Source organism: Pholcus phalangioides, unplaced genomic scaffold (assembly GCF_987345545.1).
Source record: "Pholcus phalangioides strain wild (caught in Gottingen) unplaced genomic scaffold, Ppha-v1.0 ptg000011l_1, whole genome shotgun sequence".
Taxonomy (NCBI): domain Eukaryota; kingdom Metazoa; phylum Arthropoda; class Arachnida; order Araneae; family Pholcidae; genus Pholcus; species Pholcus phalangioides.
The window spans coordinates 52,858,950-52,874,531 of NW_028301604.1; the positions used below are offsets into that span (position 1 = coordinate 52,858,950).

At 39.6% G+C, this 15,582-nt stretch overlaps 2 protein-coding genes across 4 annotated transcripts in view; one reads left to right on the forward strand and one right to left on the reverse strand.

Moving 5' to 3' along the window:
• Positions 1–15,582, forward strand: part of Enoph (enolase-phosphatase E1) — a 37,409-nt gene that overhangs the window by 19,248 nt on the left and 2,579 nt on the right. Inside the window, exon 5 of the mRNA XM_089239670.1 lies at positions 576–699. Coding sequence (XP_089095796.1) covers positions 576–699 — 124 coding nt within the window. The remainder of the gene's footprint in view (positions 1–575; positions 700–15,582) is intronic.
• LOC149080555 (kinesin light chain-like) overlaps positions 1–15,582 on the reverse strand; it is a 172,264-nt gene that overhangs the window by 10,990 nt on the left and 145,692 nt on the right. The gene's annotated exons all lie outside the window — the stretch shown is intronic.

The following is a 15,582-nucleotide window of genomic DNA, read 5'->3' on the forward strand; positions in this document are numbered from 1 at the left end:
GGTTAAGAGACAGCTGAAAATTTACCCCAATAATGTGCATCTTCAGCATCACTCACCTTTCTTTTGTTAGAGATAATTGAAATCTGATCAGCATAAAACATGATTTGTACTTTCACAGCCACAGAAAAAATATTTTTTTAGTTTCAAAATCCAACATATGCAGTTAAAAAACATTAAATTTGAAAGATTGTGAACAACTAAATGTAGTACCAATTTCTGTGGCCCAACCAATCCCTCTATCTCTATTTTTTCAAGGTAATAGGGAAAAGTTATTTTTTGGGGGAGGTATTCTATCTGGACATAAATGTTATTACATAATTTTGCTAAGAGTAGTAATTTTCCCCATTTTTTTGTGTGTGATCGAAATTGAAGATAATAATAGAATGAGGAAAAAAAAGGTAAGATAAACTAAATTTACATAAACTTGGTTTTGTGAATCACCCTGTTTACAGTTACAGTATTCAGCTAATTTAATTTTCAGAAACTAGTAAATAATTTTTCATGATAATAAATTTGAATAAAGTATCCATGTGTCACACTTGTTTCATTATTGTATTCTGTGTCTTGTTTGCTAGTTTATTGATGGTCATTTTGATACCAATATTGGTCATAAGTGGGATTCTCAAAGCTACAGCAATATTTTACAGCAGATAGGATGCAGTGGTAGAGATGTACTGTTTTTGACTGATGTGCCTCCAGGTTTGTTTCAGTAATTTAATTCCCATTTCATCATTTCAGTGCCCAGTTATTTATTAACAGTGCTGAATATATTATCATTGTATTATTTTGTTTCTTAAAAAAGAAATTTGAATGTGTGCCATGAAAAATGGAAAAATATTTTTTCTACAGCTTACATCAGATTTCTAAATCCAGACACATGAGAAATGACCAAACTTTGTATCCCCCCACCCTCCCCCTCCGTGTTACAACCAATGCCAGACTTACAAACAGGATCTGTTTTGAGCAGCTTCCTTAAATAAAGTAATCATCACACCAAAGCAGGAATGACCTTGAACTGAAGCAGTTGCTTGACAGAAATATGCTATCTTCACTCACTCTTCAACAGCTACCTACCCCATCTGGAAAATCACAACCCTTTTTTGACACCTTGACATCAAAACCACGGCCGTATGTCCCAAAACAATATCATTTAGCAGTGTTCAAAATTAATCATCAACCAGCGCATCAAGGCGTTAAATCCACTGTTACAATGATCACAGACAGATATGTAAGGCCAAACATAGAAAAAAAAATCAGAAATTGGGCCGAAGTGTCGTCACCTGTCAAAAGTGGCCTGAAGCCATTCCAATAGCAAATATTACTACTGAGATTGTTGCTAAGGCTTTCATAAATGATTGGGTTGCAAGGTTTGAAGTACCGGAAGTGATCATTACTGATCAAGGCTGACGATTTCAGAGTGATCTATTCTGATCTCTCGGCAAAGTACATACTGGGGCCTGAACAAAATCGTACCACTCCATACCATCTGGAAGTGAATGGTTCCATTGAAGGGTGCCATTGCATCCTTAAAGCAGCGATCCATAGGCGAAGATTGCCTTGGAAGTCTAGGGGGCAAGGTCATTATTGCTGGGGGCACGATGATGATGTCAATTCATATATACATAAGATCAATCGACTCCACCTTTGACACTGGGGGGGCAATGCCCCCCACGCCCCCCGTATCTCCGCCCATGCAGCGATCAAGTGCCATTCCTCAACAGATTGGGTGGAAGTATTGCCAATCATTCTTCTAGGACTAAGAGCGGTGTACAAGCAGCTGGAATGCTCCACATCTGAACTGGCATATTGTGAATCACTCAAACTCCCTGGCAAGTTCTTCTCAGCTTCTGACACATATGTTTATGATAAACAGTTGCTCACCAAGTTACGACAACACTTCTTGAAAATTTTGCCTGTATATATACCAGCATCTCACCACAATACATCCAAAACGCTCATCCATAAGAAACTAGTTGATTCCACTCATGTTTTCCTTTGCAACAATGCTGTCAAGAAACCTTTGCAGCGCCCATATAACGGCCCCATGAAGTGGCTGCAAGGCCCAATAACTCTATCACCATCAGATGCAAAGCAAGAAATGTATGTGTGAATATTGCACGAGTGAAACCAGCACACATTGTCACAGACAGTGACAGTCAAACCAGCGAGCCTATTGTGATTCGTTATGGCAGGGGTAGTCGTCCTCCGAATCGCCTCATTTTATAATTGCATGTATAATTTCATCCTTATGTGTATATATGTATATTTTTTATAAATAATTAGTTTGTGTGACCTGCACTGGAAGGGGGTAATGTGGCACTGCTTCTGGGGAAAAATAAAAATCGGTCAGTTGCCATTCTGTCCACAGTCAACGATGTCTTATCATCTTTTGCTATTCGTATGAATAAAATTCTTGTTGTTTATTTTCATACTATTTTGTGAAAGTAAATTTCTTCTGCAGAATTGCTAACGAATTGGTGCATGTCGGAACATGTGTTTTGAGTACATGTGTGGTCCCTAACATATTTATGTTGCCAGAATTGCAACTTCATGCTTGCTGAGTTCAAGATTGCTCTAAAAGTGAGTGACGCAGCAACTTCTGTAGTGGCTCCAGGTGGCATTTGCGCACTTATATTTCTATGTGATTTTGTATTGCTATCATATGCCTGAATTGCTCTATCATTTTGGTGATGTTTTTTCTGAATCACCCTGTGTATATACACCATATCTCTGGAATCAGGGCCATGACTAAAGGGAAGGAGGAGGCAAGTGTAGAGTAAGAATATTTTCAAGATTGCAAAATATTTTGATCTTTGTACATTCTGCGTTAGGGAGTGGCTATATGCAATTATTATCAATCATTTTCTCATTGAAAATATGTCAGCTTTTTAAATTATCAGTCTTTCTCTGCTTCTGATAATGTTTCCTAATTATTTTTTAGTGCACATTTCTGTGGTATTTTGAAAAACTTATCAGGTTTTCCTGGCCGTTGTTTGTATTATGGTGGAAACAGTTCCCTCTCTGTGGCTACTTCACCAAACACAAACTGTGGCCATATCGTTATATTGCATATTGCCATGTTTAGCGATTCAATGATCTCATCCTATAAGAAGGGTCGGATTAACCATTACGCAAAATAAGCACATGCTTAGGGCAACAGGAGGAAAGGGGCACCACAAAAAGTTGCCAAATTTTTTTATATATATATGTGCAATTTTTTTCCATTATCAAGCATCCGGCAGAAAATCCTAAAATTTTCGATTGATTATATAGTTGAAGATCTTCATTAAAAGGATAGCACAAATGAAAAAAAACTGATAATATTGCAAACTAGAGATCACGTTAATGCTGAGTTTTTGGTATGAGATTTTGTGCAATTTCTATAATGAGCCTTTCTCTCGAGCCCTTCTAACAGCATCATGGGGCCTTTTGACAAATTGATTTTTCGGAGGGGCTTTCTGTACCAGCTAAAAGTTCCTGCCTACCAATTTGCATACTGTCGCAAATTATGATAACAGGGGTGCAAGCGCCCCTCATCCATTTTGGAGCAGAAACTTTCATTTTTGGAGCAGAAATTTTGAAAATGGAACAGAACTAAACACTAACTGTATCTGCAATATAAGGAGTAATTTTTCCGTGAAATGCCAAAAGTTTCACCAAAAATGGTTGGAATGAATAAATTCTAAATAAATTTCCTTCACAAATTAAAGCCTATTTAAATTTTTTCTGAAGTATCTTATCTTTCACTACTAAAACATGAATTACTGATATGACGAATAAAAATTATTAGACTCTTTTCAAATTAAGCATCACGCATACTGAAAACCTAGGCAGCAAGAATTTCTGCTGCTTGAACATCAAAATCTTATTCATCCTGATATGGCAAAAAAAAAAGTGCATGTAGAATATAATAAGGGTTTCCGTGAAAAAAGTTAGCTTCTCACAGAATTTAAAGTAATGATTAAATTTAAAAGCGAAATGCAAAAAAATGAGAAAAATATATATACCTTATTTGCTTAAACAATTTCTCAACATAATAGCATGTTAATAAATTAAAAATGTTTTTTCTTGCTGTTTTTCTCAGCCTAAAGCTTCTTACAATATTTTCTATATGAATCACGAGTCGCTTTCAGAAGTTCAACATCTTAAGGACAATTTTTTTAAAAATTTTTCATGCCCTTGAACATAAGATTTTGTCTGTGTTATTCTTTTAAAGCATTGGAAGGACAGATTTTTCGCTGTTCAAACAGACTTTTGTTAACACTGAACTCTCTTTCACTGCGCCTTTCAAGGTTACAAAGTTTGAATGTCTGCCCAATATCTATCTATTCTCTGAACTGATTTCACTTCTTGTAATTCTTTGCATTGTGGTGCAACCCATTCATCACTCATAATTGATAGTTCTGTTGGCGATACAATGTTAAGCAACATCCTAGCAATACGTGAAGGAGTAATGTACAATCCCAGCAATGCACGAGAGGGAGTGCAAAAAACAAGAGAGGGTGCAAATATTTCATTCTCTCCAACAACATGTTTTGGAAAGGTAGGACATTTATATATAATTGGTATCTCACAGAAGTTATGTATGTATAAAATGAGCATGCTCCTAGTATAAACTCCTTCCTTTGACTATTGTTAAGAGCATGCCCCTCCCCCACCAATGCAGGGGCGGACCGTGCGGCCATATTGGGCGCCGCTCTAGGAGAGGTGCCAAATGGAGTTGAAATTGTCAAAAAAGCTTTGTCGACCAAAAAAAACATGGTCAGTAGCACCAAAAATAGGTTCTGCATGGGTAGAGATTTTTTTCCTAAAGCCGGGCCCTGTTCGCCAAATCCGGATTTTCGCGATGTGAAATTGTCACGATCGGCAACTGCCGACGATAACCACACGACCGCATAGTTTCTAGACGACAAAACTATGGATATTTTAGCTGGAGTTTTCACAGATCCCGTTTTTTCCCAACGATCTCCGAAAATTTTCGGTAATTTAAACGAGTAAACCAATGTCCCTTTTCGATTCTTCGTAAAGGCGCGACTGCAATCTTGCGGGAAATAAAGCGAATTTACGCCGTAGATACGCTGTCTTTGAACGCAGGTTGGTAGCGGAGAAATTGCCGTTATTTTCAGTATATAACCCGCAGGAGAAAAACGCTCTTGGAGATCGGAAAATTCGGCATATTCATTCAGGGACTTTGATAGCCCGCGGGTTATATCAATAACGGTACGGGACCGTTATTGGAATACTTCAAAGTCACGAAATGACGCCATTGTGGTAGATGGTGGGAAGTGAAAAAAATTGAAGTTTCCCTTTTAGTACTTATCAGATAAATACTAAATCAATACAAAAATGACAAATTTAAGAGTAAGCCAAGTTCTCCAGAATAAGGACATGAACTTAAAAATGCTCAAATCTTTGAGTCATTAGAGGATCGACTGCATAGTTTCATGGATTTTATTTTACAGTTAATTATTGTTACCCGTGCGAGACAGTTTCTACGGCTCTCTGGTGTATAAGTCGCATTAGTAAAATAACCCAGAAAACTCACGATGAAATACGTTAAAAATTGCCGCCTGGCAGTCCAGTGGTTACGGAGCTAGCCTCTGATTGTGCAAGTCTGGGACTGAATCCCGGTTCTTCGATGTCTACCAACACTAACAAATTCCCTGGATCTTACGGATCTCTTGGGAGTGCAAATTTTACATAAAAACATTTTTCTTTTCAATCTTTTTTTTTTGCATCTGCATAGGTAACACAGCCTAGAGCCAACCTTTTGTGGTTCGATCTAGAACTCCTAGAATATAGGTATGAAGATGCTTTAGTTTGATCCATCGTAGAAGTACAGAAATATTAACAGAATGTAACTCGAAAATGCATCTGAAAGAACAGGTACCCAATGACTGTGGTTCATCAAAAAAAATGTGAGTAATATCGGTCATGCCAAGATTCAGTGGTTGTGATTGAATCCACGTTGTGAAATCCTAACAAGCAGTCGATGGGAGAAAATATCTTTAAATGTTTTTAAAATATTTTGAAAAAAAAAGTATAAAAATCTGAGGCCTTGTCTTTTTGGGAAATGTGACAGAAAAATTCCAAAATCTCTTCCAAGATGTCCCAAAAATAAACAAAAATGAGCCAAGAGACATTACCAATGATTTGCAAATAGAGAAAAAAAGGGAAGAAAGACTTTTTCAATGTCTGTGCTTGAAAATATTCAAATCATAATTCTGCTTTAGATTAGTATATATATATATATATATATGTGTGTATATAACTTCTGAAATATAAAATTTTATTTAACTTTTTTTTTTCTTTTATAGATTCGATATCAAGTGAAATATACTTTTAGGGACTGGGGGGGGGGCACAAAAATCATTCAAGTGCTTAGGGCCTTCAAACGTTTTAATCCGGCCCTGTCCATAAGCACCTGCGATTGCGAGAATTCAGCTCTCTCGTGGACGGTTCTCAGTAACGGTCCCAAGACGTCCCTGACTATTCATTCCCTCGAACGGCGCTCCAACGTTGTGGTGTTGAAAACGGGCCCGGGTGCGCTTCGGAGGATTTTTGCGAGTGGCGCAGGCATCGCAATTCTTGCACCACTCTTCCACATCGGCCCTGGATTTGTCCCAACAGAATCGTTCACAGACCTTCTGGAGAGTCCTAATTATGCCGAAATGTCCACTGGTCGGACCTCTATGCAATTCTTTTAACGCTTCTTTCACACAATGGCAGGACGAGTTGCCACCAGAACGTCTTTCCATCTTCCGACTCCCATTTGCGGTACAGCACGCCATCTATCATCTCCAGGGAGTCCCATAACGCCCAGTACCTTCTGGTCGCCTGATTGGAAGAATAGACGTCTTGCCGCGCTGGTTTATTTCCAGTGGATTCTTTCAAGTCCATGATCGGTCGTATGTCGGGATCTTCTAGCTGGGCCTTCCGGGTGTTCTTGTTGCTCCAAGGGTCGTCACTTGAGACTTGAGATGTTATCTGTCTCACTACAGGGTTCCCGCAGGTTTTCACAGCCTTGACCAGGGGCGTAGCCAGAAATTTCGTTCGGGGGGGGGAACCACTTTCATTTCGGGGGGGGACCAAAGTGACAGAACAATGGATTTGGCCATCTTTTTCCCTTTTTTCGGTCATTTTCTCACATTTCGGGGGGGGACCAGACCCCCAAGTCCCCCCCCCCCTGGCTACGCCCTTGGCCTTGACGCAATGACGACGGTTCTGTGGACCCGGTTCTCTTGTCAGGGCATCGGCATTTCTATGCGATTTTTCTTTCCGAGGCTGGATCTTCCTCTTCATGCCATCCGGGATGAACCCTTTTACCGCTTCCGGAATGACCATCACTTTCTGTGGAGGAAATACATCATGACCACATCCAAGTAGGGCCATGTTTTTCCCTCAGCGTGTGCAGCTGGTCATTTCTCATGTCCAAGTAAAATCCATATTTCCTCTGGAAGTCTAGTCCGATGATACACGGGTCTTTTATGTCGGCAGACAGTGTGTTCGTAGACGACCGTGTCGAACTTCACTGAGATTTCCAATTTTCCTCGCACAGTCATCCGTGACTATCATCTCTCCCGTGACTGTCTGCAGCATCAACGATGGTGGTACGTAGAGAAGTCGTTGCTGAATTTTTGAGCCAGGTCCGTCCTGACGATGCTCACGTTGGCTCCGGTGTCGATTACCATTTTACATGGGAGTCCATCAATTTCGCCTCTAACGTAGAGTCCATGGTCTCCACCATGCAGCTGCGAAACGTGGTATACATACTTTAAACGTGGTACACTTCCCCGTACCGGTAGCCGTGACTGAGCATGCGCTCCGCAGGTGGCCTTTTTTAGCACACCCGTGACTTGTCTTTCCAGTCCCCATGATAGTTGGTGGCACTCTTCAGGAGTTCTTTCAGCTCTCTGATGATGTCCACCGTAGAGTCCTCCGCAACAGCACCGCTGACCATTTGTCTGTCTCTCCTCGAAGCTTGCTGGGCTACTTGAAATTCCATAGCGTAGACCAGAGCACTTCTCACGTCCTTATATTCGCCCAGGCGCAAGACCTACTGGATGTCGGGGTCCTTGACGGAGTCGACGAAGCACTGCAGGATCAGTCCATTTCTGATGTCTGGAAGGCAATCGCAATACGCCAACTGCGAGAGTCTCTCGATGTCCATGGTCTGTTCTTGCAATGTTTCTCCAGCTTTCTGCTACCTGGTCTTCGGTTGCAGCCGGTGGAAGTTTTTCAATCAGTTCTCTATGAACTTCCGCTCGAGTGCGTTCGTCAGAGCTTCATAGCTAGGTCGGTCCTCGGCGGCGAGCATTTGAAGCACTTCGACAGCTTCTCCTCGGAGTGCGGCGGCTAGGTGGAAGGCCTCGATAACATAGTCCAATCCATTCGCAGAGGTGATCATCTCGAACTGGGTCCTGAAGATCGACCACGATGTCCTTCCGTTATATGTCGAGGGCTTGATGTTCGGCCGACTGACATCAACTATAGCTGGCAGGACCTGGTGAGCGTCCGCAAAAGAAAAAAACGTAGACTCTTGAATTTTCTTTTCTAGCTCTTGTATCCTCTTCGAGAGCTTCTCGTCGACTGCAATCATTTCTTGGGAGAGTTCTTTCACGGTGTCATCTATTCCGTCCACCCTGCTTTCAATGACAGCGATATCTCCCTTCACTCCGCGATCGATGTGGCGATGTCTTCCTTCACCCCGGCAATTGATGTGGCGATTTCCTCTTTGACGGCAGCGATGGACGCATTGACAGCAGTGACGTCGTCTTTCGCGGCAGCAATGGAGGTGGTGACGTCTTCTTTCACGGCAGCGATGGACGTGGTGATGTCTTCTTTCACGTCAGCGACATCTTCCATTACTCCAGCAATAGATGTGTTGACGGTGGTGGCGGATTTGTTCATCTCTTCCACAATGCCTAATTTCATCTGGCCCATAAAGGTTATCAACTGGTTCAGCTGTTCTCGCATCTCGTCTATGCCCATCATTCTCGTTTTCACCATTCAAGTCCTTGAATTATCCCACTTCTGACACCAAATTGTTTTGGATAACTTCTCACAAGTTCTTGAAATAAGCAGAGAATGAACCAATTTACAGGACGACGCAGGTTTATTCACGGGAAACAGTTATTTTACACGTATTTACAAGCAGACAGAATGTGATCGACAAATAAGAATCTCACACACATTGAGCTTCAAGTCCAACAACACGAACTACTTTCTCTATTCTTCGCATCATTTTTAGACACATCGACTTTTCCAAAAATTCTACTTTAATACCAGTCTGGCAGTGCTACCGTATGGAGGTCAACGAAGACCTTCTCGATCTTTCTACTCGTTTCGTGTGTTTATCTTTACACTTTCGGTTTGCAACAGGGGGGTCTTAGGCCAGGACCTGACTACGGCGCGGTTGCAGGCGGTTGAGGGGGAAGGCATCATCTATAGTTTTATTCTGTCAACGCACAGATACAACTGCAACCGCTGAGGGCGGTTTTTTCAACCGAGAAAATCCACATTTTTTTGGATGGTTGGGGTAACCGGAAAGCTGCCATCATCTATTGGAAAGGTTTGAACACCCTGATGACGGTTCGGCTGGACCTGCGGTTGCTGTCTTCCATTGTCTCTTAAGTGGTTTGACAAGGAGGGTGATGGGATTTTCTATGCACTGGACAAAGGAATTGATCTTCTTCTCAAGTTGCCATAAAAAATGAGGGGAAAAGACAAATTCAAGGAACTGTATGGTGAAGTTCTATTCGACAGAAACTAATTCTCTGTTTGGCGCTCTTGCACTGATAACAAAAAAAAAATCCAATCAAGAAAAAATTAAATTTTTCTAAATGAGCATTAAAACTCGATTATAATGACATTCATAAAGTAACGTGATTACGCCGTTAAAACTGAGATATATATTTTAAAATACTTGAATGAAATGCATTGGATCCCGATTATAACGTTTTAGCAAAAAAACCAATTAGTATCTCATCCAAAAAGTACAAATTACCGGGGGGCCCAAACATTTCTAATAAATTCATAAAAAATTATCAGAAGTATGAATCGGGGAGGAAATATGTCCCTATGAGCTGCATTGTGGGTGTTTTGCTTTCATTATTCTGTCTTTTTGGTATTTATTTTTGTATCGTATATGAATGTGGCTGTCTATCTGTTGTTTTTGCAATGAAAAAAACATCTAGATAAAACGTTGCATGCGGGTAATATCGAAGAGTTGCACTAAGACAATTTTCACAACTACCGTTCTTTTCAAGCAGTTTTTGATTTACATACGCACACAAAGCCGCAACTAGGGAGAGCGGGTCCATTGTACAGGGTGCTGAACTAGAGGGGCGCTGAATTACCCCTTTAACCACTCCTTCTAACCTTTCCTTACCCGGGGACGCCAAAAGCTTGCTAGCATGGCCCCCACATGGGGGGGGGGGGCTGACAGGGCTCCAGCCCTAGGGCCCAGGAGTCAGGGGGGCCGTGGAAAGAACTTTTTGATTTTTTTTCTTTCAGATATATCCCATAGGAAAATAGACAGGACTCTTTAATATCAATCATATCAATTTGTACTCGTATGGACGGATATCTTGAACTGCGTACCTTAGATCTCATTGAAAGTTTTTTTAACTATACACATGTACAAGTAAACGAAAAAAAAAAAAGAAAAAAAAAGCCGGAAACGAAGAAAAGAACATTGTACAAGGGCCCCCACCCCCGGCTCTCATGGCAGTCGTTCTGCTAGGAAGGAAGAAAAGACATTGTGATGGGCATGGCTACTGAGACATCAAGGACACCAGCATTTTGTGTGTCCTCAGGGCTGTAGCCACTAGAATAAGGGCGGCCACTAGAATAATCCTTATCTAGTCGTCTAGCGTGTGTAGGGATCTACAGGGCTACCGCGCGACCGCTGCTGTTTCAGTTCGTAGAAGGCCATAATGTCTCGATAGAATGAAAATTGGAGTAAACAGACGTCGTATTCCACAGTGAAATTGCCTCTGGGGGCCGATAAAGTGCATGAACCCCGCCCCCCAACATCCTGGAACAGGGGCCCGTAGGCTGCGCTCTTCAGCGGACCCCCTCTATAGTGAACTAATAGTGTGGAAAAAAGACAAAAAATGACAAGAATGGTCCAGGCCCCACTCTGGTGGGCGGGTTACGATACTGAGACAGCTTTGCTGCAAGCTTTTGTATACAGTGGATCCTACATTACTTTTTCCTCCTTGGGTCCTGCGACTCTCTCGTGCCAACTCTTATTACTGATACTCATCCAGATTTCTCGTTTAAAGCGTTTTCCCGCTAAAAGTATTGCACGAAATGGCTGTAATGACGTGTGTACTGAATCACGTGATTTCGCTCACAGCCCCTCTAGTAACCCCTCCCTCTCCCAGTACAAACAAATCTAGGGGTTTTTTCCTTGCTTCTGAAAAAAAAGGCTACATTCCGCATCGGCCTTTTTTATTCGCTGTACTGTCTTGAGGACACATCTCCCCTCAAAACTTCTATTCACAGACGATATTGTTGAACAGAAAAATATTTGAGATTCGCGTCTGCAAAAATACAGTTGTTCAAAATCTTCTAGTAAAATAGTTGAACGAGTTTACGTACATAAAGGATTAATGTTTTTCCCACGTGGATGAATCCTACGGTTCTAGCCCAAAAGAACGGTAAGCAAAGCTAAAAATTTGAATTTTTGTTAAATTTTTATTTTGAGCATTAAGAGTTAACTATAATGAATCTATGTCAGAAGAGTTTGTCCCTGCATCGAGGCCAGTTGCGATGTTTGTTGAATTGTGTTTCATAAAGTTTAAAAACGATTATTTTTAATAGGGCATATCTACAAATCACAGAGTAACCTCATTCATACGTCACTCAGTTATACAACTTTCATGTTTATACAACGTTTAACTTGGGTAGCAATTGTGATAACAATACATTTTGTACAACAAATACATTTTAATGTTAAAATATTTCATTTATTTATTTAACGTAAAACCTCAATTATTCGACGTTTTCACTTCGACTAAAACTCGGAAACTTTTGAAAAAAGAAAAACGTAATTTATATCCATCAAATGCGCACAAAATTTTTGTATGCAGTGAAAAAGCGTTCCTGCGACAGTTCTAGCATATTGTCACCGCAAAAGACATAAATTTTAGGGTGATTGCTGACGTATATGAAAATTGCCAGTGAGATGGCTGATGACCATTTAGAGTGGACAGTTAGGTGATTTGTTTATTGCCTCTTTCTGAGAATACGCAGATGTGGAGAGTCCCGAAGAAATGGGTTTCAATTGTTTTGACGGCCATGTGACCTTTCAGAATTTTTTCTCTCCCTATGTTTTCAACGTTATCCCGAGAGGGTGAGAAAGTCTACTGTAAGCATTTGGAGGGTACAGGTCTGCAGAAAATAGGTACACATGCACAGTAAGTTCTTTCGATCATTTCCTGTAGAACTTTCTTTTGATGTGGTGCTTTGCTTGCTGACAGGACCGTCTTAAGAGCATCATGGGCCTCCGGGCCAATTGATTTTTCTGAGGCCCAACCTAGAAAATTCTCGAAAATTTCAATTACTTCCCATTTTTGTGAGGGCCCTTTTTCTCTTCAGGCCCCTGGGCCGTGCTCGGGTGGATCCATGCGTTCAGACGGCACTGCTTGCTGACTGTCAAATTCGTCGTTGGTAATGTCGGAAAAACAAAAAACGCTCTCTCTAAAAAAACTGGAAATTTTGGAAGAATTCTACAAGAATTTTAAATTGATAACGAAAGTTCATCTTGCAAACAGGCCCGTCATTCAGGGGGGGGGACAAACGCTTCCCCCCCCCGGCTTTTGAAAATACACTAAAAATGGTGTATATATATATACATACATTGAGTACATGTGTTTTGACCCCCCCCCCCCCCGGAAAAAGTTGAAATGACGGCCCTGCTTGCAAACCAGTTGAATATGTTCGTTTCAACTTTTTGAAATGATTATAAAGTAGAGAAACAACCAAAGAGCAAGCTCCTGCCTTCAAGACATTTTGAAATTCGCTACAATATTTTTTTATAACTCGTCCCCAGCAGATTTTTTTTTCTCAATTCGTTTAATAACATCGATATTTCGTAATACGTTATTTTATCACTGATATAATGTTAAAACAATTTTATTGCTACTTTCTGTGCAGTACACAGAAGTGTAATGAAATAAACACCCTTACACACACACACAGTACTCTGTGCACTTAGTAAGTACACTATAAAAGATTGAAGTTAATTTTATATTAATCAACAAATAATTTTTATTAAAAATAAATTTTTTCTAATCCTTGAGTGCACTTTCTGATCGGAGTATAAAAGAGATATCAACAAAGTGTAAATTTGGCAGCACTTAATTTTCATGTTATGTGAAACAATTAAACCAATTGTCTAATTAATGATGTAAATAAAAGGTTACTTGTTCTTGATTTTTTCTTAATATCAAGACGGTAGATAAATATGTTAAAAACATGGGAATATATGATAGTGATATTTTTGCTAGTTGTTTTGAAAATTCATATAACATCATTGAACTTCAACAGAACATCATTTTTTATAGTAATAATTTAGAAAATTTCCCCATGCCAGTTTCATGTGCGTACATAGCCTACCTCTTTCTCAAATATTTGACGAAAATAAAAAGAATCCAGATGAATTAAAAAAAGTGTGTGTGGCTTACGATAATTAGGGACAATCAACACACACAAACGCGCACAAAATAAATAAAAATACAATAATAATAACGCATGTGCACAGCACTCGTTGATAGTGATGATGATTATCAGTAGCGGGGAAAATTATCTGATTGGTCCATCCATTTCAGACCTAACGCTACTCTCGGCCCAGAGGGTTTTTCATAAAATATATAATGTCATACCGCGGGTTGCTGAGAAAACCCAAGTTTTTGACGATGGTCATTGAGATTTGCGTTATGGGGCTCGTTGAGAATTTGCGTTAAGGCTGTGAAGTCACTAACGACCTCGTTGTATAACGATGTGAGCGTAATAGACCCCCCATGAGATTTTTCAAAATTTATTCCAGTTATGTTTTTTTAATTTAGACTAATAAGAGCAACTGTTATATAGAATATTATATTTTTTTCTTTAACTAACATTGAGTAGTTCAGGCATCTTCAGCCCGTTACTTGCAAGCACTACGGTGCTTCCTGAAACACCTAGAGTGCTCGATGCTCATGTCCAATTTCATGCTCGCGAGCACTTGATCAACATTCCAATTAAACACTTAATACAAATTGCATTCAATGATTGAAATGATCCTGATTTTATGCATTCGCATATCAAACTTATCATACGGGTGCTCATCTTTTGATGATGGGTACAGAAGCAGTGCTCGCGACTGGAAAAAGGTTGAATACCTCTTGGGTAGGTCATGGTACAGATACAAGATAATCTCGAACACAGGGCTCAATTCTGACTTGAGTGGACCCTTGGCAGAGCAAAGCAGGCATTGGGAGATCTCCTCAACATAGGAAAAAATGTTTTACTTGTCAATAAAGATATTTTGCTTGAATTTAAAGCTCTAAATTAATGGGAGCAGTAGGCAAATAGGGTCAGGTGGGATAAAATGGTCATAAAAAGAGGTATTTTCATCTTTGAAGAGGTATAACCGTATGAATTTTTCAAAAATAAGATATCTTTTGGCTGATATTTTACATTAAATTCTTAGAGAGAAGACTAGCACATTTTTCAAAAATATTTTTTGAGTGTAACAGTTTTTTTTCAGCAACTTTTTAGACCTCACTTTTATGACCACTTTGGGTAAAATGGTCATACCAAATAATAATGAAATTTTAAGAAAATAATCAGTGGGCATTGAAATTTTATTTAACACATTTATCAAACAATCATTTTCTATTTTTAAATTTATAACTTTTAATGTACTCTATGGTTAAAACTTGGCTTCATTTAGGATCTTCAAATACAACTGATCCCTTATTTCATTTATGTCCTCATTTTCTGGAAAGGTATAAAAATTCATTATTTAGGCTTTTTCATGATAATAAATTCTTATTAATCACTTGTCTGATAATTTGCATTATTGGTTTTTGTTCTCTTCATAATAAACCAGCACCCCACACACACACAGCCTTCTGACATCTTTCATAAAGTTAAAATAGGTATAGATTTGCCTCAGATCTTCAGGAAATTTTTTCTTTGGCTATGGGAGTTTAATAAAATTTTCGCATATTTCTATTTTGTGGCAGTCAAAGTTCAACTAATTCCCTTAATTAAGGTTTCTCCTTTGCCATTCTGAACATGTTTTCATTTTGCCTTTGAGTTCTGTATTACCCTTTCGTTTACAGCTGAGATTAACGAGGGCAAGGTAGTCAGTATATGGCTCGTTTCAAGTCTTTCACCAGACACAACACTGATATTAGCTAATCTTGATACTTCTTTACCTTCTATGTTCAAGTCAGCCATTCATGAAATTGATTCTGTATCTTTATTTTACTTGGTCGTGAATTGTGGAAGTTCAACATCTACAAAAGGGTGAGGGTTGTTCACATTGAGCAAGAGATTTCAAGCCTTCAATACCAGTCTCCTTTG